The sequence below is a fragment of the Schistocerca cancellata genome, chromosome 7 (assembly GCF_023864275.1).
Source record: "Schistocerca cancellata isolate TAMUIC-IGC-003103 chromosome 7, iqSchCanc2.1, whole genome shotgun sequence".
NCBI classification, from domain to species: domain Eukaryota; kingdom Metazoa; phylum Arthropoda; class Insecta; order Orthoptera; family Acrididae; genus Schistocerca; species Schistocerca cancellata.
The window spans coordinates 403,724,164-403,751,324 of NC_064632.1; the positions used below are offsets into that span (position 1 = coordinate 403,724,164).

The 27,161-nt window shown below is 37.8% G+C and overlaps 1 protein-coding gene across 1 annotated transcript in view; it reads left to right on the forward strand.

The window, feature by feature from the left end:
- The first annotated feature begins 6,875 nt into the window (after positions 1-6,875).
- LOC126092072 (uncharacterized) overlaps positions 6,876-27,161 on the forward strand; it is a 145,233-nt gene continuing 124,947 nt past the window's right edge. The window contains exon 1 of the mRNA XM_049907492.1: positions 6,876-7,298. Within this exon, the coding sequence (XP_049763449.1) occupies positions 6,906-7,298 (393 nt within the window). The 5' untranslated portion in view covers positions 6,876-6,905. The remainder of the gene's footprint in view (positions 7,299-27,161) is intronic.

Sequence of the window (27,161 nt, forward strand, 5' to 3'; positions counted from 1 at the left end):
ATTCAAGATGATGTTCAAGGATTTAATTGGGAGACCAACCAAGTACATTACATGCCTTTGTGGGTTACTTTGTCAGTAAGGACCTACATCTGGATTATTAATGGTTGCCTTCATCATATTTATGTCTGAACATAAGGGACTTTGGTATATCTGCTGCATGGAATTCCTTTGGAGCCAGTCAGGGAAACTCTCCTTCTGATGGAGTTAGGGGAACTGCTAAAAAATTGGCAGCTCATGCTAGTTTGCAGAGGTCTTTGATTAATCACATACTTATGCCTCTTGATCTGTTTAAGTTCTGCAATGGGTAATGTGGAAGTGTCCAATTTCACCCACCTGTTTTGACCTGTGACATCATAAAGATAGCAGACACCCCTATTTTAAGCATATACAACATGATGACCATAGCATATCAAATAACACCCACGAACAAAGATATAAATGATACAAAATATTTCACTCCAGAAATAATATAAATCTACTGTTGGAAATAGAGAGTTTAGGGTGGGGACAAGCCAAGCTTAATATACAACAATAAGAATAACGTCACCATTCCAAAACAAACAAGACTGAAAATTACATGAAATCCTCAAGTATAAAACGCACAAAGAAAATACAAAAGAACACACAACTGAAATCTAATATTTAATTTGACCTATATACGGCAGCTCAAACAAACTCAGCAATATCAGAACCCCCCCCCCCCCCCCCCACACACACACACAAACCTGGTTGATCTATCGCAAATTTCACTGGGCCTACATAAGCCAAACAAAGCCCAAGATACCACGAATCCACAACCAACAGAATTGTAAGTTCTAGATTATTAATTAACAATATTCCATCATGAGTCATAAATTTTTAGTTTTTACTTTCTTTCCAAGACATTCCTCGATATCACTATAAACTACTAAGTATGAGCTTCAATTATCAACACAGATTTAAAGAACTATACCAACAAATTTTGATAGGCTACCCACATTCAAAGAAAATCATAAACGTCAAGAAACACATTACACTTCTTGATAAAGAGCACAAAGACATAAAAATGTGCTTACAGTCCAAAGTCAGCTGACAAATGAATCTAGGCATGCATGCGCACACACACACAAAACCAAAATAACCTTTACTGAAAGCCACTGAAAACACAGCCAAATACAATCCCTAGTTTAAAAAGCATAAACATAAATTCTGCACACTGCTGACGCTGCTTGCCACCAAAAGGCAATATAATTGGAGAAATTTAATTACAGATGTTATATTTTTGCCCATAGCAGCAACCAAGGAACAACTGGTAAATTTCGCTGTCCCCCACACCTTGATGACACCCATAATACAGCAGTTAGTCACGGGCCACAGCAGATGGGTGAATCAGACCCTTCCAAGGCCATACAATTGTTGGGACATGAGAAAGTCACCATTTTAAGCCCTTTGGTTCAAACAGGATCAGATTAGGCAGTGTTTCCAATGATGCTTCTGCACACTCCGTTAAAACATTTAAACTATATAAATAAATTCCAGCCTTTGTCATCTCTATGCTGCCCCATGGTCCTGTCGATTCCTTCCACTGTTTGTCCACTGAAGACATTAGCTGGATTGAATGAATAAATGAATGAAATTTTATTGTCGTTTAGCTATTACAGCAATTGACAAAGTCAAGTTACATATATACAAGTTATACAGCATATATACATGGGTTAAAGATCAATATGTGACATAGATTTTACATAAAATACAATATTTAAAATGTGGCAAATTATTGAACATCTTCATGCCCACCACTTCATAGCTGTTCAATGACTTGGATAATCTGTAGTAAGGTATGTCAAGATTGCTACTATTCCTGGTTCCATGAAAGTGTACATCTCTTCTATGCTGGTATTCTGATAAGTTGCTCTTTACAGTAGGGCAGTGTAAATATACATGTTTATTACAGTTAATATTTTTAAGTTGATAAACAGTGGTTTGCAGTGGGCCAGTTTATCACTGTTTGTGATAATTCGAATTACTTTCTTCTGAAGTACCAAAATGTCCTGAAGGTGTGAGCTATTGCCCCATATTAAAAGCCCATAAGATATAATACTTTGAAAAAAAGCAAAGTAGGCTGATCTTACATAGGCCGCAGGTACATGGTTTATTAAATTCTTTAACAAATACACCACTCTAGACAGCCTTGCACTAATGTATTTAATATGTGGCTCCCAAGTCAGTTTAGTATCTATAACAATACCTAAGAACTTAACACTATTCTTGAAGTCTTCTGCTGGCGGATCTCTCAAACTAAATACAATCTTTTGAGTTTTACTCTCATTAAGCAGGAACCCATTAGCTCGGAACCAGACTGATGCCTGTGATATTGTGTCGTTTGCCACAGTTTGGAGCATATCAATGTCTGAGCTGATATTGAAAAAAGTGGTATCACTGCATAGAGATTGGAGTGAGTATTTATGTAGGATGGTAGATCGTTTGTCATTAGCATAGATAGCAGAGGTCCTAATACTGAGCCTTGTGGCACACCGCACTTAACTTCAGCTAACTGTGATATCTGTTTACCAATACAAACAAAATTCATAGCATCACATATTTAAAATCATAACAGCCTCATCAACATAAGGAAGGCAATATATTTACTCAAAATCTAAACAAGAAAGTATCTGCAATTAATATTTATTCAGTATGAAGTGGAAAAAAATTACTCCAGTCACACAGTGTGTTTAAACACCTAACTCCCTTGATTTTCAATTGTTTTATTGCTGCAAATTGATTTGTAAACAACTACACTTGTATTTTTAAGGATGTAAAAACAGTTTTCAGTGATGCTACTTTCTGCTTACTCAATGTCACATTCGAGTAGGCTATATACACTGCATATGAAAATTAATAACTTTGGGCTATGTTTTTCAGCCACAAGTAGGTATGGGAAAAAAATGAAACTAAACAACTTCTGAAGCTTAAAGGCTACTCTTTCTACATATAGAAGGATAAAAATGATTAAGGAACATACAGCTGTGATATGGGCCCCCAGAGCTACCCAAAATTTGGCACCAAAACATTGTCATCAAATTGGCTGGTGTATATATTCTGACAGAGAAGGACTAATGCTATTGCACATTAAGCACAGGGCGACAGCATGGCTGTGTGTCATATTATCAACTCTTGGCTGAATCCATCTATAAAATTACAATATATGGCAGGTTAAAAATGGGCTCTCCATGTCACACAATATATTTTCTGCCCTTTTTGAAGTACAGCCGTCACGAGATGTATTAAAAAATCTAATCAGTAATATATTCTAACTCGGCACAAAAAGTTGTTTAAGTAGGCTATATAAAAAGGCAGGGGCTTGTTGAGTTACAGAGTACCTTTCATAAAATTTATCCAATATTGGCATTTTGACACATGCTTGTAGGAGAAATTAGTGCAAATGTGGGACCCCTATCAACAAAAGGCTGTAGAAATGGTACCAAGGGAGGTATTAAGCTGAAAATTTGTATATTTCCATCCAAGTACCCTATATTGACTCACCCTTAATGTGGGCGTACATGGTGCTTTGATCCTGTGTGTGATTTTTTATACCATTTAACCACGTGCCATAGGCTACAGACTTCAAATTTTTGAAAATGGACCTAAATAGTATAAAATCAATACAAGCATTGACAAGGGAGTTAAAAAACCTCAAAACTGAAACGATGTTCCCTGCATCCTGAATGCTTTTGCAAGAAGAACTGTAGGCCCCTATGGTGTGTGTAAGTATATGAGCAGAAAGTAAGGAAAAGTTCATACCGTGAATGATAAACATTAGGTGTGATATTAAGAGAAAGTAGAATGAACAATTAATGTAAGGAACTAACTAGAATAAAAATGTTCATGTACAATAATATACACAAAAATGTATTTTTAACGCTGGTGTAAATCACTTAGCATTATGTACATACTGTGCGAGCTAAGCTATTGTATGTTATTACTGTGTAGCCTGTTGTATGTGTATTGTCTAGATGTATGCAAAACCACGTGCCCAAATTACAAATACGTACCTCTACAAAAGGTAATTTACGTGATCAATTTAAATAGCAATTGCAATCATAATTACTACATAACTAGTGTCACCAACAGAGCACAGTTACCTGAATATATAGAGCACACTGTGAAAAACACTTACCGGCAAAGAGAGATGTATTACTGTGGCATCAAACTCTGAAACGTTGGTCACTGGTGCAAGTATTTCAAATAATTCTGATGTTCATAACTACATATCGGTTCTTTCCTTTTCCATAAGCTGGCTGCACTCTTTTTCTACTTCTTTCACCACAACTTCAAATGAGTCGCTGTCAATTTTCATAACCTTTTCACCCTTGGCTGCAAGTATTTCCTCTACATTTTTTTTACCTTCTAAATCCGGAAACCAACCTAGATTGTCTGCAATCAAATGATTACTGTTACAACCCTCACAGCGTACTATCACAACTCCTTTCTCATATGCAACTTTCGATATTGTTTTCGCGTTTCTGGTGTTACATTTCTTGCAAGTAAACGAGAGAAAAATCTTTGCTTCCACTTTCCCTAACGGTTGCACTGACATGTGCCGGTCAATTAATTTCATGGAAGGATGTATACACATAAAGCGAGTTTTGTTTGACTGGAAATTTGTAACACAACATGTACACTGCCATGATCCACATCTATCCTTTCTTGAAAGCACTGACAACTTTCTGCTGTTTAACAATCTCAAAATTATTCCACCGTTACTTCTCAATTTAAATCGAAACATTGTTGCATACATACAAACAAGTTCACGTCATACACAGTTCCCAGGCAATCAGGTTAGGATATTTATTAATCTGTTTATAAGGCCGGTATTACACTATCAAATTTCTTTGACAAAGATGTGATCCAATATTCCGTCCAATATATTTGACAAAGATCTTTGACGTAGGCCGGTATTACACTATCAAATTTCTTTGTCAAAGATTTGATCAAAGATGTGATCCAATATTCCGTCCAATATATTTGACAAAGATCTTTGACGTAGCGCTAGAAGGGGTATTACACTGTCATCAAAGTTTTCGTCAAAGTTCAAGATGGCTGACAACAACTTGTTACTAAACGCAGCTGTTCTACCACAGTCTTATGTTAGACTGTGGTTCTACGTACTCAAATTGCATTGTGTGCACATGCGGAAAAAAAAGGGGGGGGGGGGGATGGAACCATGCATACGAGGTTGACAGTCTTAAAAGTCCTGGGATTACCACTTGATAATAAATTCAGTTGGGAGGAGCACACCACAGAACTGCAGAAAGGCCTTAACAAATCTGTATTTGCAATTCGAGTGTTAGCAGACATAGGAAACATAAAAATGAAAAAGCATGCATACTTAAATATCATATGGGATAATATTTTGGGGTAAATCTTTAAGTCAAACAAGTTTTCAAGGTCCAAAAGCGTGTAATACGTATTATTTGTGGAGTAAATTCACTGACCTCCTGCAGAAACCTCTTCAAAGAACTGGGTATACTAACTACTGCCTCTCAGTATATTTACTTCTTAATGAAATTTGTCGTAAATAATATATCTCTTTTTCCAACAAACAATTCAGTTCATACATACAATACCAGGAACAAAAATGATCTGCACAAGGACTTAAAAGCGTCTGTGATCTATTCTGTTACTCGTTTTTATTCTCTGTGGGTGTTTTTAGTATTTGGAAAAAGGGACCGATGACCATCGCAGTCTGGTCCCTTTAATCCCACAAACCAACCAACTTACTTTAGTTCAAAAAGGGGTCCACTACTCAGGAACACTCATCTTCAATAATTTGCCAGGAAACATAAAAAATTTAGTTAGAAATAAAGATCAGTTTAAAAGGAGCCTGAAAGACTTACTGCTGGCCAACTCCTTCTACTCCATTGGCGAAATGTTTAATAGAAACAAATGATGTATTTATTCATACTATTAGTATTGTTATTTCAGCTTAAAAAAAATCGACATGTTCCACATCCACGAGGCTCTCCTCAGCACGGATCTATGGAACGAAAAACTAATCTAATCTGGGTGAAGCCGTGGGTTTTACGACGACACGATAAAAGCATTCAACAAAACTTGTTACGTGAGCTTACAGTGGAAGACGTCACGTCGTACATCAATTACTTAAGAATGGATGAGCATACATTTCTGTATGTGCTCAATGAAGTGTATCCTCATATCACAAGGCACAATATTCACTTAAGAACTGCTACATCTTCAGAAGACAGGCTCACTATAACACTCCCATTCCTTGCTACAGAAGAGTGTTATGTTAGGTTAGATCAGGTTAGGTCTACAATCTTCTTAATCTATTTTTGTATTCAGGGTGCCTCACGTTGTAAAGCGCCTCATCAGCTTCAGACATCTTTATTAATTTTGTAGTTGTCGGCACACACCAATTGTATTTACCGGCAATGGTTATAAAAACACTACAGACGACAGTACCACAGTCTTATGTTAGACTGTGACAGTACGCTGCAGCGATGCTAGCGCTCCATGTGGTAACATGTCACATTGCAGTGAACAGAAGACAAGCGGTTTCTTTGATCAAATATACAGCGAGGCCCTAGATTTGATCAAATATTGGACGACATTTGACAAAGTCCCTATTACACTATCAAATATCTTTGACAAAGATATTGGACAAAGAAATTTGATAGTGTAATACCGGCCTAAGCCATAGAATTACTAAATAATAAGCTGACTTACATTGCCTTATAACTTTGCCTTGGTTCGTGGCTTGGGTTATAACACAGTCTAATAAGACTGTGGTTATAATACACTACAGGACAAAGTCGCCTCACACTTATACGTCTTTGGATTTGTCAAACAGACTATTTACGCACGCGTTTGTCAAACAACAGCCAGTTGCTTGCCGGTCTTCGAAGATGTCTGAAGTTGTTTGTGTTGACGTTCCGTCGCGCTTGATTACCGAAAAAGACTTTTTGCTGCAATTTATCTCTCTGTATCGTGAGTTTCCAGAATTGTGGAAAATAGGATCAGAAGGATATCGGGATAAAAAGAAAAGAGCCCTGGCAATCAACAAAATAGCAGAAGTGTTGCGTCTTTCTCAGCCTTATATTACCCGGGAGGATGTTAAAAGGAAAATAAATATCTTACGCACAACATACAACCGGGAGAGCAATAAAATAAGAAAATCGAAGCAATATGCGTCTTCTCCGGGAGAAATATATGTCCCCAAGTTGTGGTACTTTACTGAACTTTCATTTTTAGATAACCAGCTAGAAGAGGAAGCCGCAATTGGTGCAATCGAAAATCAGGTAACTAATTTATATATTTATTTGCATTTAACTTCGACATAATTTTATTGTTCGAAAATGTTTACAGAATTAACAGTAACAATTGCGTATAATTGGTATTGTAAGCATTTCGTTTACCATGGCACTGACAAGTGAGATGGGCCATGAGAGAAACTGTTGTCATATTTATCAAACTGTAAGGTACGCAAGTCTTTTTCCATGTGATAGACGCCTTTAGTTACGTTCTACTCCCTGGGGAACCATTTGACTGCAAGACAGCAATATTACCGATTTAGAAAATTCGAACTCTCATATCGTAGTTGATTTGTTTATAAGTAGATTACTATCACAGAAGATGACATTTTTTATAATATTTTCTACTGAGGCCTCTGAAAACGATTGAACTTGTCTGTCAAACTCGCTGTTTCGTATACACGGATTTGTAAAACGTGCATAGATATACCAACAAAGTTTGTCAAATTTAACCTCACTTCCGAATCAGCTGTCACAAAGTATTTTGACGCTACTGGGGATAGCTACATGCAGACATAGCGTTTCTCGTATTGACTTTAGCATTATCTTGAAAGAATAAAGCTGATGGTGCAAGAATGGTTGAAACTGAGAGATAAATATAAACCATGAAAATCAAATGAAAGTTAATCAAACCACAAAGTGATAACGTATGCATAGTCCTTAGAACAAGTGAAAAGTCTCGTTTTTTGGTTTTTTATTTTATTGCATTCGTGCTTGTTTATTGTGCATAGAGCATTTATTTTATTCTGAATGTTTTCGTGTGCAATACATGGTGGGGAAAGACGCGACACATCCAGAATTTTTAGGATTGCCAGTGCCCTTTTTTGCTTTTATACATACATAATTTTTCGCGTGAAAAATGTGCGACGAAACATCAGTACAAACAACGTTCAACGTCTTCTCAACTCGGTCGTCAATCAAAGTTCTTCTCAAACACGCCAAAGGTACAGTGTTAAATAATTTGACAAACTAGTGAAGTTTGACAAATTACTTGTTTGCAAGGACCTGGCAGCTAGTAGCTCCCAGGTTCTTTGAATCAAAGTAATCAAATAATTTGTATAAGCAGCTAAAGGGGCCTGCACGTTTTCACTGTCTATTGACAATATTAGTTTACCAAACCTTCATTCCCTTTAACCCACCCTCACACTATCAAATTATTGTCAGCTGGCAAAATGATTTTAGCCTACATTGTTACCGCATGGTACTGAACGCTCAAAGGAAGAGTGTGTGCCACGACTGTATTACCTACAAGTGGTAAGAAACAATGGAAAAGACTGAAACAAAGTACGACTTTTCACATGTTAATTCATTGACTGTAACCTGAACCATACAACTGAAACATTTTCGGATGAGCTCTGCATCGTACGAAAAATTATTAATTTTGCTACAACTTAAAGTAGATGAGAGAGGCAATCTTACTCGACGAGAAATTAGGAGTAACTGAGATTTCTAGAGGCAGGTAGTGCTCTAATATCGGCAAACACAATTTGCAGTTATGTAAGAAGATAATTTATATGAAACTTTTTTTTTAATTTTTGTGATTATTTCGTGAAGCTGACGAACATTTCGTTGCTTATATGTAACGTACTTTTCTATGTTGAAGGTGTTTTCAAATTAATGAAGAAAGCAATGCCACGGTGAATCCTCCCTTGACTGTCCCTAAAATGGTAGATACTATTGCAACTGTCTTTTAAATGAAGTGCATTAAAATACACTTGGAAAAATTGAATCTCAAATTTCGTACGGTATGCACAAAGACGAATTGAAAATATAAATAGCACATAGCGCCTACTAACGCTGTGTGGCCAGCTCTTGAAGCTATTTTAACATCTGAAAGGCGAAAACTGTCACTCGACTTCCACGCTCATTGTGTATTGACATTTGACAGTATTGAGAACATTTTTGGGGCAATCGGTCGGTAGGCTGCTGGTCAATATTTCCAGTATTGGCAATACGTATATATGCGCTTCTAGGTGGAACAGCCTTCTTACATGTTTCCTTTGCAATTACAGATAATTGTTGCATCGATGTACATTTCTGTTTGTGCAGTCCATGTTGGCTGGACAGTTTTACAAGTATAAGGTAATGCTGGCAAACATCGTTTCATCTAAAATTTCCACTACATCTACTAGATTTAGCACCCATTTCAACCTCAAACTTAAGATACATGTGGTCACTTAAGAGTGTGCATCGATTCGTCTTAGTATCCAAAACAGTGGGCCACATTTGCAAGATTAGAAAACACACAACAGTGACACTGCTAAATGTTCCGATAGATATGATACATTAGATGCACCAGTAAACGTATTACAGTACAAACACGAATGGAATTAACAGGGAATAACACCAGGAATCACTGTAATGCAGAAGTGCAAGAAACCACCGTTCTCATGTTAATTGACTAAAATGCAAAAAAGTATGCATATGTATTTTAAATGAGTTACTGCAAGGCACGCTCCCTCTAACGTCTTCTGTCAAGACAAGTGCGCTATTTAATGAAGTTATGAGAGATAGTCATAACAAAAACAAATACGTGGGAAAAGAAGATGCACTAGTAGTATTTGCTGGAGCAAATGGCAGTAGAAATTGGTAGAAGACGCGTACATTCAGAAACATTGGAAATAATGTAATCAGAAACTCAATACACATAAGGGGATACTATGTACAATTCCATACCAGCAGGACAGAGTGTAGGCAAATATGTTATATATCAACTGAACAAGCATAGTGTAAAACCAGCTGAACAATACAACCACATCACCATAGATGATGTAATTTCACATGGCAAGGACTGGATATAAAAGAAAGATGCTATCCAGCGAATTGCAGTATGCTATCACAACCAAAATGCAGGCCACAGTAATGCAAAATAACAATAGTGACAGAAGAAAATCTCTTACAAAATCAAAAAACCAGGAAGATGTCATAACCATCACACTGTAAAAAATAGCAAGATCACAATGTGTTAACACAAGAACCATCTGTAGCTAGATTAAATGTAATAAATGAACCATCACACATAACACCACAAAAAGAATATGAAATACACCAAAGCCCCGGTACAAAAAAGGAACATCAGCAACTTAAAAAGTGCACAAAAAGAAAGGAAACCAACATGGACTTTGCAGAGAATACAAGCAGTTACCAAAAGATTTTTTAAGCCACAGTCAAGGAAACAGGAGAGGGTAAAATACATAATAACAAATACAATGTGATGACCTCCAACTAGAACAGATTTTCAACAACTCAGGAGTCATCAAAAAGAAAATGCTATTAAAAGTCTTGTGCAAACATTCAATACCTAGGCAACAAAAAACTAGAAGTATCCCTGAACGAAAAATGACCAGATGTATTATGTCTTATGATTATTTCTGTAGATCAAAACATAAGGTCTTGCCATGTAAAAGAAGAAAGTTGGTAATCTTCAAGACACTGGATACTGTAAATGTATCAGGGTGATTATAATTAAAGTTTAACTTTCGAAAACACTGTAGAAACATCACCACTGGTCAGAATGATGTCAATTTGCAACAGGATATTATCGGAGAAGGGGGAAAACATATGGCAGAAGAAGAAAAATAGTGTGAAAATTGATCAGTAGATGGTGCTGTATGTGTCAGAATACGTAAATGGAAAAACCTGTCATGCGCACGAACCATTGAAGTTTGTATAAACACGCTGGGTACACGGCTTTTCCTCCTTTTGTGTCTGCGGCGTTCGCCATGACTGTCTCAATGCAGGATCGCACTCTGCTTGTAAAGCTGTATTACAAGAATGGTGACTGTGCACACATCCTTCTGCAGAAATTTCGGACACTGAAGGGTCTGAAAAAAGGCGCTGGTCCGCATAAATTCAAAAAGACGGGTTCTTTTGGTGTGCAACCTGGTAGAGGGAGAAAACGAATTGATTCGACGACAGTGGAAGCAGTGGCCACAGCAACGCAGGAGCAGACGAGTGGTGGAGTGCAAACGTGTAGTGCACGGAGAATTGCCCAAACATTGGACATACCTGTGAGCACGGTGCACAAAATCCTACCAAACTTTCTTCTTTGGCATTCATTCAAAATTACCCATGTGTAAAAGTTGCTTCCTGTTGACATGTCAGCAAGAGAGACCTTTGCTTTAGAATTTCTTGCTCGCATAGAAGTGGCCAATGATTAGCCGCGGAAGATTTTCTGGAGAGATGAAGCCCATTTTCATCTGACAGGATATGTCAATACACAGAATTGTCAAATATGGGCAACAGAAAATCCACAAAAAAGTCAACCAGTACCACTTCGTACTGAAAAGGTCACTGTGTGGTGCAGATTTACATCATCATTTATCATAGGGCCATATTATTTTGAAGAGACAGGTGCTTCCAGTGCTGTTACTTGTACTGTCACTGGAAAGTGCTATGAGTGTGTTTTTTGCAGTGCTTCTAGATTTGTCTAAAGCTTTTGACACAATCATGCATGCAGCACTAATTGAAAATCTTAAAAGATATGTCATGTGTGGTCATGCACTGCAATGGATAAAATCATATGTCAATAACAGAAAGCAGTGTATGACTACAGAATCTGGATGCAGTTCTGCTACAGAATCTGGATGCAGTTCTGAAATTGGGGATATTTGGTATGGTGTACCTCAAGGGTCTCACACTTGGCCCACTTCTGTTCAGCCTATTTCTAAATAATATTCAGGTCAGTAGAAGGATCAAATATACTATATGTAGATGACATGACATTATTGAATGTAGAAGAAAATCTGGGAACACCAGAGAGGGTTTCTGGATCGGGACCATGTCCCTCTCTGGTCTTCCCAGACAGTAACTAAAGTTGGCAATTGCCCTCTAACTGTGTTCCAGCTACCATTGTCGCTTCTGAAGTCCTTAATTGCCTTGACAGTAACATGCTAGCACCCTAAATACAGTTTTAGGTCCTGCTCTAGCATTGCCTTCTATCAGATTCCTCACCGACTTTTGCCCCAAGGGTTCCACTATCAGATGCAGCTTTCTGGTTGATTACTCTCCAGTCACCTGTTGAGACTTTCTGGTTCTGAATCCACACTTTCTCAAATAGGATCTTTGGAGGAACATCCTTAAGAAGTTTCAGTACACAAACTGATATCTTCATGTTCTTGAGGGTTCCAATGCTGTCTAAAGTAGCAGCTTCATCTCTTTCCATGGATATCTTTGGTGCCATGTCCTTAAACCAATCTATTGTTGTCATCCTCTCACAGATAAAGATTAGAGGAACTTTGTCCAGACAGACTCTCCTGAATTTGGAACCTACATTTCTGTCTTCCTCAGTCTTTATAAAGAGAGCTATCTTAACTATCTCCTCCTGCTGTGATGTGATGTTGACAAGTGGATATCCTTGTTGGATAACTCCCATTCTAAAAACAGAACACTGTATGTCTGGTTTGGCTTTTTCTGGGTCTGGTTATCCTTCGAAGTGTAATTGGCTCTTCATTTATTCTCTTGTTCCCTTTCTTGTAAGTATAAGGGACCTGTTTACCCCTTCACTCTGAAACATCAATTTTTGGGAATCTTAGGTTCAATGCCTTTTAATTCCCTCCATTTGTTTCTAGGAAGCCATTCTTTACTTTTCTTTTTGTTCTCAAAGAAATTTCCTCATCTGAGCCCCAGATAAGGGTTTGACCTTGAACTGGTCCAACTTGTCATTGTTGTATTCCACTTCTTGGACTGGTCTGTTACCGAATCCAGTTGCAGAAACAGCTTCCATTGGTTTCAGACCTTATGTTTAAGTATTTGAGGTATCATAAATCCCTCAGTTATTAAACTGATATTTGTCTTCCCCATTTTGGTCCCATGAGAATTGTGGTAAATTAAGTCAACACCAGCAGAGTCCCATGCCAGTGTTAAGCTAATTCCTCAGAGAGATCACCCACTACCCCCGAGGCAACATTCATGACACATCTTTCTATGTGCCACACATCGTTCGGCACACATTGCATCACATCTTCGTTGGGTATCTAAGGTGTTGGGTCAACAGCCATGGAAATGGTTGTGAGAAGAGATGGAGCATTTTGGGACATGCTTCATCTGGTTCATCCACTGAGAGCTGTCCAGTGTGGGAGACCAGCCAGCAGCTAAGCTACTACCAGCACAGCCCTCAGCTTCACGCAAATCTTTCTTCCCACTGGTCTGTGCTACAGTAAGACGATGTCCTCATGAGCAATTACTTCCAAGGAAAGCAACATGCAAGTTTTCTCAGTTTATACCAAACAAACCTGACAAATATGAACTCAAGTTTTGGATAGCTGCAAAACTGACATCTAAGTACATTTACAATGCCGTCCCTTGTCTTAGTAAGTATGAACACCAGCCAGACAACCAGCCTTTGGGAATGTGTCATTCTTCACTTCTTAAAGCCATTTCTATAGTAGGGAAGGAATATGAAATCAGACAGCTTCTTCACATACCTTCTTCAGGCAGCTAACAAACTTCAACAGAAGAACATGTTGTTGGTGGGTACAGTGAAAATGATTCACTGAGAAATCCCCAATTGCATGAAGAATAACAATTCTGACTTACATTCCCCTGTCATCAAGAAAGAGACTGATGAGACAGAGTCCACCCTTACAGTGTACAAGGGAAGACAGACAAGGATGTCACTGTTCTCAGCACACTTGATTCCGAAGTAACAGTGAGTGAAGAAGAAACCAGAAACTGTTACCTTCTATATGCATGTGGACATTGTTTATCAAATAACTCATAAATATTCAACTAAGCTTGCATGCAGGAGATGGTCAATGCTTGTCATTTACAATATCCTAGACATGGCAGCAATTAATGTAATCTGTCATCTAGAATGAAATAACCAAAAATAACCTGAAGAGGAAAGCATTCATTCTTCATTAATGCAAATAGTTACTTAGTAATAAAAATTTTGGGTTCAATTTTTAAAATTTATTTACTCATTAAAAAGTATGTCTGAAGGGGACTGGTGACCACAATGTTACCTTGGTAAATATGTAGTTACAGATTTGTTTGACCTGACACAAATGATTTACAGTCCAGTCTGTATTGTAAACTAATTATGGTATGTTTAAGAGAACAACAATTAACTTTGGATCCAATTGCCCAAATTAATCATTCGTAACACAGTCAAATAAAACAACAGCTCACACAACTTATATAGAGTTAGGTGTGAAGGAGTGTTACACCCCTCTGTGACACTACTTGCCTGTGTTCTACCTACCTTCAATTAGCGGCCCCTTCTCATCCCTCTGTGACTGCCTGGACCTCAAAAAAATAGAGACCAGTGCTTGAGTAGGAGGAGCATGACCTGTGTCATAAACTTGTTTGTTTGGAAAATGGGTTATCTCTTCAGCAATTTACCACATACGGCCTTTCTCACAAAACTGCTCTAAATCTGGCCACAGCTCACCAACCACTTTCTGACACTAGATTGGGGTTGTGCATGTCGGGAACAGCAGTGGCAATTTCTATTGCATTTGTGGTAATAGGACATATAAGATGCATTTTGGTAACAGGACATATATCTGCCAGAAATAGCAATAGTAATTTCTTTGGTGCATTTGTGGTAACATGACATATAAGATGCATTTGTAGTAACAAGACATGTATCTGCCACTCTGCCACTGGTGTTGTTTGCAGCACCTGTATGACACCAGTTGCACAAATGATGCTGTTGCAAACTAGCAGTGATGGGTCAAGATCTGCTTCACTACTGGATCTGGTTCCATCATCAAATTCATTGTTTTATTTGCTTATTTATTTGTATACCATAGTTTGTCTCATGAAGAACTTATAGTAAAGAGGAATGAGTCCAGGCATACGTTAGCAGAGAGAAGTAGCTGTTATAAACTAATTCTTCAGGCTGTATTCATCTATTCTGTTATAAATTAACAAAGCTGCTATTCATAAAACAAGCTGTTGCTTCCCGTTTATAATGAGTAGTTACAAATAAAGCAAGCAGCTGTAAATAAACAGTGTGTGACCTGTCTGATAACTGTCAAAGAATAGCAGATATCTAGGATACACATAAGAATACGAGATTTTATGTTGTGTATTATTTCCAGAGCAAATTATTTCTCTGCAGCAAAGAGCACACTAATTATAAACTTCCTGACAGATTAAAGCTATTAAACCAATAATCTCTACGCATCTTGTGGGAACCCAAGCTAACTGATTTCATAAGGCAAGTCCTTTATTGACTGTGATGCAAGAAACCCAGATCTCTATTTAAGATTACCTTAGTGCAATGATTTAGTGTTTTATTAATAAGACAATTCCAAAGAGAGCAAGCAGAAATAGAAATCTTAATCTTGTCATGTGTCCTGTATTGAAAGCAATGATTAGCTATGCTGGTTCCCTAGGCTGTCCGAGGTGTGCCTGACACTAGCATTTCTGGCATCTTTCTTCACTCGTGTGACATTTCTAGACAGTTCATCATATCCCACATTTTCACAGCTTAACAAAGGATCCACATAATGTGACAATGTAGTTCTACTAAGACTGCAGCAGAATACAGTGAACTGCTGTTCACCTGCAGATGTGGAGATTCACAGTTTCATTGCAGAAGTGAGCTACGGATACAGTACTGTTGGTAGAGCACTTGCCCGTGAAAGGCAAAGGTCCCAAGTTTGAGTCTCAGTCCGGTACACAGTTTTAACCTGCCAGGAAGTTTCATATCAGCACACACTCTGCTGCAGAGTGAAAATCTTATTCTGGAAACATCCCCCAGGCTGTGGCTAAGCCATGTCTCTGCAATATCCTTTCTTCCAGGAGTGCTAGTTCTGCAAGGTTCGCAGAAGAGCTTCTGTCAAGTTTGGAAGGTAGGAGATGAGGTACTGGCAGAATTGAAGCTGTGAGTGCGGATCATGAGTCGTGCTTGGGTAGCTCAGTTGGTGTAGCACTTGCCCATGAAAGGCAATGGTCCCGAGTTCATGTCTTGGTCCAGCACACAGTTTTAATCTGCCAGGAAGTTTCATTATTCTAGGTGCAGCTCTGTACTCTGTAATCCAAGCTCACACATAACTAGGAAGGAAGGAAAATTAGGGTTTAACTTCCTGTCATTAGATGTGGAGCACAGTCTTTAATTAGGCAAAAATGGAGAAGAAAATTAGCCTTTTCATTTCCAAAAAAAACACCCCACCATTCACCATAAGAGATTTAGAGATGATGTGATAAATCTAAACAGGGATCGTCAGAAGAGGAAGTGAACCTAATTCCTTCCAAATGCAAGCCCATTGTCATAACCACGGCACTTCCTCCCTCAGTGTCACTTAGACTTGAGGGGAATCCCATCTTATGCAAGAGACAGTTTTCTGGTTTTGTCTTAACCAGACTTGTTTAAGCCCTTTTTGTGCTATCTTCAATGGGTTTATTTGTTTATTTTCTTTCTTACATGAAGCTGTTAATTGTTTTTGTTGGTTGCTTTAGATCTACTACACAATTTACAGCTTGTCTTAGTTTTTTTTTTATGTATTAGTGTATTTTCCTTTGTTTGTGTTGAGGTAACATGCATATTTCTTTCACTGTTGTTGTTTCAAGTGCATTTTCTAAGGTTTTTTCACCGAGCACATAGTTTCCACTGCCCTTACATGTTGTTATGCATGCTGATGGGAACTCTGTGCACAAAGTCTTTTAATGACTTCTCATGTTTAGCTATACCAAAGAAAATGCTACATGTTACATTAAACAAATTTGTAAGACAGGGAAACATATGACTGTCCATTATTTTTAAATGCATATGGCCAGTGATATTTCTGTTGGTCATTCTTTTACCTTTACACAAGCAACATTTTCAGAGTGCACTTTATTCTGAGTATGCAGAACAAAGGACTTTCCTTTACAAGGTGCAGAAAACTTTTTCACCCATTTTGGTCCATGTTACTAGCTTGCACTTATTAAAACAATTTGCAAGATGCAAGCTTTGTTGTATCGTTGTATAGTAGCCACTCAAAAATGGCTTAACTAGTCTTTATTAAATTTTCTTTTAGTTGGGAATGGTGATTTGGGACAGTCAACTTTCCTTTGAGCAGAGAAGGAAGATGATATAAGCTGAACACCATTACTACTGGCTGAGTCTGTCTCACAAATCACAATTTTATTTTCCTGCACACGGGGAGCATTGACATTGTCCTTCACACTTTTGTCACCAGCTGCACATGTTTCATTTGATTTATTACACATAAAAAACTATGATATGTTTGATTGCCTCTTTTCAATGGTAATAATTAATTTTCCACAAAATTATAAATGATGTTGTTGTTGTTGTTGTTGTGGTCTTCAGCTCAGAGACTGGTTTGATGCAGCTCTCCATGCTACTCTATCCTGTGCAAGGTTCTTCATTTCCCAGTACCTACTGCAACCTACATCCTTCTGAATCTGTTTAGTGTATTCATCTCTTGGTCTCTCTCTACAATTTTTACCCTCCACACTGCCCTCCAATACTAAATTGGTGATCCCTCGATGCCTCAGAATATGCCCTACCAACCAATCCCTTCTTCTAGTCAAGTTGTGCCACAAATTTCTCTTCTCTCCAATTCTGTTCAATACCTCCTCATTAGTTATGTAATCTATCCATCTAATCTTCAGCATTCTTCTGTAGCACCACATTTTGAAAGCTTCTATTCTCTTCTTGTCTAAACTATTTATCGTCCACATTTCAATTCCATACATGGCTACACTCCATACAAATACTTTCAGAAAAGACTTCCAGACACTTAAATCTATACCTGATGTTAACAAATTCTCTTCTTCAGAAACACTTTCCCTGCCATTGCCAGTCTACATTTTATATTTTCTCTACTTTGACCATCATCAGTTATTTTGCTCCCCAAATAGTAAAACTCATTTACTACTTTAAGTGTCTCATTTCCTAATCTAATTCCCGCAGCATCACCCATTTAATTCAACTACATTCCATTCTCCTCATTTTGCTTTTGTTGATGATAATCTTATATCCTCCTTTGAAGACACTGTCCATTCCGTTCAGCTGCTCTTCCATGTCCTTTGCTATCTCTGACAGAAATACAATGTCATCGACGAACTTCAAAGTTTTTATTTCTTCTCCATGGATTTTAATTCGTACTCCAATTTTTTCTTTTGTTTCCTTTACTGCTTGCTCAATATACAGATTGAATAACATCAGGGATAGGCTACAACCCTGTCTCACTCCCTTCCCAACCACTGCTTCCCTTTCGTGCCCCTTGACTCTTATAACTGCCATCTGGTTTGCGTACAAATTGTAAATAGCCTTTCCCTCCCTGTATTTGACCCCTGCCACCTTCAGAATTTGAAAGAGAGTATTCCAGTAAACATTGTCAAAAGCTGTCTCTAAGTCTACAAATGCTAGAAACGTACGTTTGCCTTTCCTTAATCTATTTTCTAAGGTAAGTTGTAGGGTCAGTATTGGCTCACGTGTTCCAACATTTCTATGGAATCCAAACTGATCTTCCCCAAAGTCATCTTCTGCCAGTTTTTCCATTCATCTGTAAAGAATTCGTGTTTGTATTTTGCAGCTGTGGCTTATTAAACTGATAGTTCGGTGATTTTCACAAGTGTCAACACCTGCTTTCTTTGGGATTGGAATTATTATATTCATCTTGAGGTCTGAGGGTATTTCCCCTGTCTCATACATCTTGCTCACTAGATGGTAGAGTTTTGTTAGGCCTCGCTCTCCGAAGGCTGTCAGTAGTTCTAAGGGAATGTTGTCTACTCCCGGGGCCTTGTTTCGTTTTAGGTCTTTCAGTGCTCTGTCAAACTCTTCACTCAGTACCATATCTCCTATTTCATCTTTATCTACATTCTCTTCCATTTCTATAATATTGTCCTCAAAAACATTGCCCTTGTATAGACCCTCTATATACTCCTTCCATCTTTCTACTTTCCCTTCTTTGCTTAGAAGTGGGTTTCCATCTGAGCTCTTGATATTTATGCAAGCGGTTCTATTTTCTCCAAAGGTCTCTTTAATTTGCCTGTAGGCAGTATCTATCTTACCCTAGTGATATGTGCCTCTACATCCTTACATTTGTCCTCTAGCCATTCCTACTTAGCCATTTTGCACTTCCTGTTGATCTCATTTTTGAGAAGTTTTAAATTCCTTTTTGCCTGCTTCATTTACTGCATTTTTATATTTTCTCCCTTCATCAATTAAATTCAATACCTCTTCTGTTACCCAAGGATTTCCATTAGCTCTCGTCTTTTTACCCGTTTGATAGTCTGCCACCTACACAATTTCGTCTCTCAAAGCTACCCATTCTTCTTCTACTGTATTTCTTTCCCCCATTCTTGTCAATCGTTCCCTAATGCTCTCCCTGAAGCTCTCTACAACTTCTGGTTCTTTCAATTTATCCAGGCCCCATCTTCTAAAATTCCCAACTTTTTGCAGTTTCTTCAGTTTTAATCTACAGTTCATAACCAATAGATTGTGGTCAGAGTCCACATCTGACCCTGGAAATGTCTTCAAATTAAAATCTGGTTCCTGAATCTTTATCTTACCATTATATAATCTATCTGAGACCTTCCAGTATCTCCAGGCTTTTTCCATGTATACAACCTTCTTTTATGATTCTTGAACCAAATGTTAGCTATGATTAAGTTATGGTCTGTGCAAAATTCTACCAGGTGGCTTCCTCTTTCATTCATTATTTGCATTCCATATTCACCTACTATGTTTCCTTCTCTTCCTTTTCCTACTATCGAGTTCCAGTCACCCATGACTATTAAATTTTCGTCTCCCTTCACATCTGAATAATTTCTTTTATCTCATCACACATTTCATCAATCTCTTCGTCATCTGCGGTGCTAATTGGCATATAAACTTGTCCTACTGTAGTAGGCGTGGACTTCGTATCTATCTTGCTCACAATAATGCGTTTTTAGAAATAATATGTTTACTTATGATAGAATATAGGTAATCAAAAAACTTGAATATTGGAGGGTGTCACTATATCATGAAAGCACTACCACACCATTTGTTACTATCTTTTTTAATGGGTGGTGCTGCTCTCTTGATTCATGAACGAGAACTTTCTCATTCCTGCCAACACATGGCATGACGTATATATGAGGGTAATCCCAAAAGTAAGGTCTCCTATTTTTTTATAAGTACATAGACCTGTTTATTTCTACAATGGTTTACATCAGTTTACAGCTTGAACATTTAGCTATTTTTCAACATAATCACCATTTTGTCAATGCATTTTTGTAAACGCTGTGGCAGTTTTTGTATGCCCATGTCATACCAGCTTGCTGCCATGCTGTTCAGAAAGCTATGAATTAGTATGATTGTTGCTTGATCTCAGATGTAAAGTGGTATGCCCATGTTTCGTCACCCATGACAATTGTGTCCAGAAAGTTGTCCTTTTCAGCTGCAAGGCGTTGAAGAAATGTACAGGAAGCATCAACTCGTTGCCGCATGTGGTCCTCAGTCAGCATGCATGGCACCCATTTTGCGCACACCTTCCAGTAGTTCAATGTTTCCATTAAAATTCTGTGAGCAGTGCTTCAGGAAACCTCAGGAACTAACATGCAGAGATCGTCCTGAGTGATCCGCCGATCTTCATGCTTTCTTTGCTCAATCTTCAACACTGTCTCCTAAGAAATTGACAGTCTTTCGCTCCTTTGATCATCATGAATTTCGGTCCGACCAGCTGCAAACTCTCTACACCACTTACGAACATGCACGACTCACCATACGCTTCCGTCAATTGGCGATGGATTTCAATCGGTGCAGTGCCCTTTGCATTCAAAAACCAAATAACTGCGTGCAATTCGCACTTGGCAGTAACATCCAACGAGAGCTCCATTCTCAACGGCTGCCAAGCCAAGACTGAGCACTTCAGCACGGTATGCGCATGTTTACACACAGCATATGAAGCACTCTTCATAACAGTGTGACCAACTGCCACACAAACAGATTTCTGTACGTATAAAAAATAAAATACATTATAGGAGACCTTACTTTTGGGCTTGCCCTCATACAATGCTATAGTATGTGAGTTGTGCACAAGTTTACATTGTCTGTGAAATTCTGAATCTACCCATATTGTGTTTAGAAAATAAATAAAATTTACATGTAAGTGTGGGTCACAAGCTGCCAATTTTCAGTCACCAATGGCCAGCTGGCGACCATAAATTTTGAACCCTGATCTAAGGCATTTAATTATGTGAATCACAGTGAACTCCTAGATAAATTAAAGTTTTATGGTATTGTTGGTACAGCCAGCCAATGGATAATGTCATATCTAACCAAAAGAATGTAGAAAGTTGTACTTAGTGATTCAACCAGTGTAATCCAGGACCATTATTCTGGCTGGGAAGAAATCACATATGGGTTCCCCAAGGCTCAATCTTAGGTCCTCTATTGTTCCTTTTACTGTATATGTAAACAATCTTCTGTCTAATATACAAGCGGAATTAGTTCTTTTGCAGCTGACACTGGTATTCTGATCAATCAAGCATACTTACAGAACCAGAAGAAATGGTAAACAACGTTCTTAAAAGTATCGTTGTCTAGTTTTCTGTGAATGGTCTCACCCTCCGTTTTTCTTCTGCAGCAATTGTGAGTGTAACACATGGCAAAGAAATAGTAAATAGTGTGTAAACTTCAAAATTCTTCAGTGTTCATGGTGATGGGAATTTAAACTGTAAAATGCACATTTTGGAATTCCTAAAACAACTTTGTTCAGCCACATTTGCACTTAGAATCATTGCAAATCTTGTGGACAGACAAATCAGTATGTTGACATATTTGGCATATCTTCATTCAACAGCGTCATATGGAATATTTCTCTGAGGTAACTCATCTTTAAGAAAGAAAGTCATCTTTGCTCAGAAATATGCTGTAAGAATAGTATGTGGTGCTCATCCATGATCATCTTGTAGACATCTGTTTAAGGAGTTAAGTATTCTGACTACTGCTTCCCAGTATATTTATTCCCTCATGAAGTTTGTTGTATATGATCTGCTGCAGTTCAAAAGGAACAATGATGTACATAATTACAATACCAGAAGGAAAAATTACATTTGTTACTTTGCATTATGATTGCCTTTAACACAAAAGGGGTGCACAATGCTACAACTAAAATTTTTGATAACTTACGCAGTAATATAAAAATTTCTGGCAGGCAGCACAGTAAAATTTGAAAACAAAATGAAAAAAGTTTCTCTTTGACAGCTCCTTCTAACCTGTACAAGAATTTCTATTTAATGGAAAGAAATTTCTTCTGAAGCCAAGATCACTACATATTATTTATTTAAAGGTGAGGAGTCTTGACAGGAGCTTGCTGTCATCATCTGATCTTCATAAATTTAAAGTGCATACAAGTCAGTCATGAACCAGGAACTAATACAGCATAAGCACACTGGTTTGTCAATAATAATAACAAGATGAAATATAAAATACACAGAGCACGAAATATGTTCACTGAAGTGAAGTGGCACAGGTGTACAATGTAACATTGTGAACTGACAACCTCACAATAGGAGCTGATCATGAAATAAATAATATTTAGTGATCTAGGCTTAAGAAGAAATTTCTTTGCATTAAATCAACAGATCGCTCCCAGCACAGTTAGTTAACTAGTTAGTTTCGTGTTCGATGGATCGTTTTACATGATAAATTGTTATTGATGTGGAACAAGTCATTTTACATTCACATCATGAATTAGTTTGTAAATATGGTTAGGTGCTGAACATTTATAAGATGTTTTATTTAATATACAGTTGTGGGTCAGTAATTCCTGCCCACTGCCTTTTACACATTACAATAATAGAAATTATTCTGCACAATGGAAGGAATTATCAAGGAAAAACTTTTTCATTACGTTTTCAAATTTTACTTTGCTGTCTGTCAGACATTTTATATCACCAGATGGGTTATCAAAAATTTTAGTTGGAGCACAGTGCACCATGTTTTGTTCTAAAGACTACCTGATTGTGGAGCAATGAATGTCATTTTTCCTTCTGGTATTGCAATTATGTACATCACAGATCCTTTTAAATAGCAGCGGATTATTTACAACAAACTTCATGAGGAAATAAATATACTGTGGAACAGTAGTCGGAATGCCCAACTCCCTAAACAGATATCTTCAAGGTGATCATTGGCGAGTACCACGTATTACTCTTACAGCATGTTTTTGAGCAATGAAGACTTTCTACAAATTTTTAAAGATGAGTTACTCCAGAACATTGTTCCACATGAGATTATTGAATGAAAATATTCCAAATATGTCAACTTACTTATTTGCCTCTACTCAAGATTTGCAATGATTCTAAGAGCAGATGTGGCTGAACTAAGTTGTTTTAGGAGTTCCAAAACTGTGCTTTTTCCAGTTTAAATTCCCATAAATAGGAATACCTGTCAATTTTGAAATTACCACCCTATTTATTATTTCCTCGCCATTTGTTACTCTTCTCATTGTTGTAGTACCCCTAAATGTACAGAACTGAATATGTTGGGTCTTTTTAAAATTTAGGATGAGACCATCTGCAGAAAACCAGCCAATGATTCTTTTAAGAACACTGTTTACCATTTCTTCTATTTCTGTATGTATGCTTGGATTGATTACAATATAGTGTCATCTGCAAAAAGAAGTAATTCTTCTCATGGTATCTTAAACAGAAGATTGATTACATACACAATATGTGGAACAATAGTGGACCTGAGATTGAGTCATGGGGGAATCATATGTGATTTCTCCCCAGTCAGAATAATGTCTTTGAACTACATTGGTTGAATTACTGATTACAGCATTCTGCAACCTCCCTCCCCCCCCCCCCCCCCTTTATAGATATGACATTACACATTGGTTGTCTATGACATTGATTCCATAAAACTAGGACACTACTGGGATTCACACAGACAGTTGCCTTAGACAGGTCACAGAAAATACCAACCAGTGCAATTTTGTTATTTAATACTTGTAAAATTTGGTGAGTGAACATGCTCAGTAGAGCAACTCTTCTGGAATCCAAAGTGTGGTTTGTCAGTCTCATGTGAATAATGAAACCAGATAAACAAATAGGAAAATAGCCAAAATAATTAAATCTTTCCAAAACACTTAGTTTATAAGAGACCCTGAGAACAGACTGGTATACTTCTCATGGACTGCATCTAAATGTTAAAGAAAAAGAAGAAATGGCCAGAACTTTACTTGCAGTCATCTCTTGAAAGAACCAACCAAAAGCCTGCAATATCAGTCTGATGGAAGCATTTAGATGAAACTGGCCAAATGGTACCGCAGAAACAAGCAACAGCAGTACCTGTAATTAACCACAGTGAGTCAAGAGGGCAGTAATGGGGAATGAGGTAAGATCAGTTGGGGGCAACTGTAGGCCTATACTCTAAAGGCCAGACACATGTAGTGCTTCTAGAAGATCCCCAAGATCAATGAGGCTCAAAGTGACATTTTTTGTAGCAAAGTCAAGCAAATTACAAATTCCTGTGGGACAGTTTGTCAAGTCAGTGGAAACAAAAGAAGTTGTGGCACCAACAAGTTCAGACTCTTCAGTATCACTTACTCAGTCAAATGTTGTAGAATACACAGCTCCAGTGGCTGTAACACCAAGAACTTCCCAGCCCGTTCAAAGAAGAAAAGCATATCATCATCTTCTATGACATCTAGATGGACAGAAGCCAGAAATTCAACATTTTCAAAGAATAGGGACAAACTCAACCCTGATATCTGTGTCCAGTACTTATGTAAGTGAAACATCCAGCGACACAGGCTTTTTGATTGTGTCATATGCTCCGATTCTCTCAGTGCCCTTCTGAGCCTTTGTGTGCTGTACACAGTCCATTCCTTAGTGCAGCTGGTCCAGGAAAGCTTATATTTGCTTGCTGTTGAGGGAGCCACTGTGATGTTCATGTGGGTTCCTTGTCATATTATCTCCATGTTGCCATCTGTTGGCAGGGGGTGCCACTTTGCCATCACCATTGGTGGTCTCTTAATGGGAACAAGCTCTGGGGAATTAAATCTCTCCCAGTAGCTGGGCAGACCTCATCTCAGCCCTCTTGCCAAGAGGAGATTATTTTACCTAGGTTGTGCATCAGGTATATTGTTTTAGCCATCGCCATTTGTTAAGTGGTGATACTATGCCACTTTGTGCTTATTGTTGTCAGCCTTTGATGGTTCACCACTTCCTGACCTAATGCCCTTTTTTTAACCACGTATGTTCTCATATGTGTTTCCCATCAGAGATATCGGCTGTTTTACCAAATTATGTGTGGGCTGTCAACTGCATTTTACTTTTTATCTGTCGTAGCAATATGGCAAAGGACATTTAATCTTTGGTTCTGGACCTCCACTGCCTCTATAGCATATTTTATGGACCTTTCTACATGAGGAAGTCCTTGTTCTTAACTTTCTTTCCTTCCATCAATTGGATTTAATATATAGTCACTTTTAAGTTCTTTTACTTCTTGATGTTCTAAGGTTATGACATGAGCACTTATGACCTTTGTTGTTTTTGCACCCTAAGACAAAAATTTAAAAAAAGTTTTCATCTCTATGTACACTGACTCCTTTTCATATGTTACATCAGTTTTTGTTATGGTTATTTGTTGAATAGAATTGAATGTAGTGTGTTTTCTCAAAATTTGAGGATAGTCTATTTTCAGAGAGCCACTTATTAAATCTTTGTAGATCACAATTAACAGTCTATTCTGTTGCTTTCTCTACAAGGGATTTAATAACAGTAGTACCATCTGCAAAAAGTACCAATTATGGTTGCCAAATATTAAGTGGAAGATCATTAAAATGTATAAAGAATAGCAGTGGACCCAAAATTGAACTCTGTAGGACTCCCATTGAGATTCCTCCCCAGTCATCAGTACAATTTTTGGCATTCTGCTTGTTACATTTGATTCAAACCAGTTGTGTGTAAAACCATCAATTCTATAAAATTTAAGTTTTTCCAGGACTGTAACATGTTCTACAAGAAAAAAACGAAGTGCCTTGGAAAGATCATAAAAAATTACAACTGGTGATATTTTATTATTTAACACTTGTAATATTTGGTGGATGAATGAGTAAAAAATATGTAGGAATCAAGTTCCTTGACTACTGGGTTCACATTTCACAGCTGTCAAAGAAGAGAGACACTGTCATTCAGCATCAGCAGATCAGCAGCTGATTCATTCTTTCTCTCTCTCTCTCTCTCTCTCTCTCTCTCTCTCTGGTTGTGAGAACTTCCTTGCAAATAAACTGATCTTGACTAGCAACACTCTAGTGCTTAACTAGTCTCAAGTCCTTACAGAGTATCTTCTTCTGTACTCTGTATTCATTAATAACTGTTAATGTCCATAGTACGCAAGTTTTTATATTTTTGCTGATTTTGCTCAAACACACAGATGTAATTTGTTTGGATGGTTATTACCTTAGCTGCACTGACATTGGTTACTTTTTTTTGTTCCCCCCATCAGTCTTCTGACTGGTTTGATGCGATCCACCACGAATTCCTCTCCTGTGCTAACCTGTTCACCTCAGAGTAGTACTTGCAACCTACATTCTCAATTATTTGCTGGATGTATTCCATTCTCTGTCTTCCTTTGCAGTTTTTGCCCTCTACAGCTCCCTCTAGAACCATGGAAGTCATTCCCTCATGTCTTAACAGATGTCCGATCATCCTGTCCCTTCTGCTTAGTGCTTTCCACATATTCCTTTCCTCTCCGATTCTGTGTAGAACCTCCTCATTCCTTACCTTATCAGTCCACCTAATTTTCAACATTCGTCTGTAGCACCACATCACAAATGATTCAATTCTCTTCTCCTCCGCCACACACCGTCAGGTGGCTTGCGGAGTATGGATGTAGATGTAGATGTAGATGCTGGTTTTCCCACAGTCCATGTTTCACTACCATACATTGCT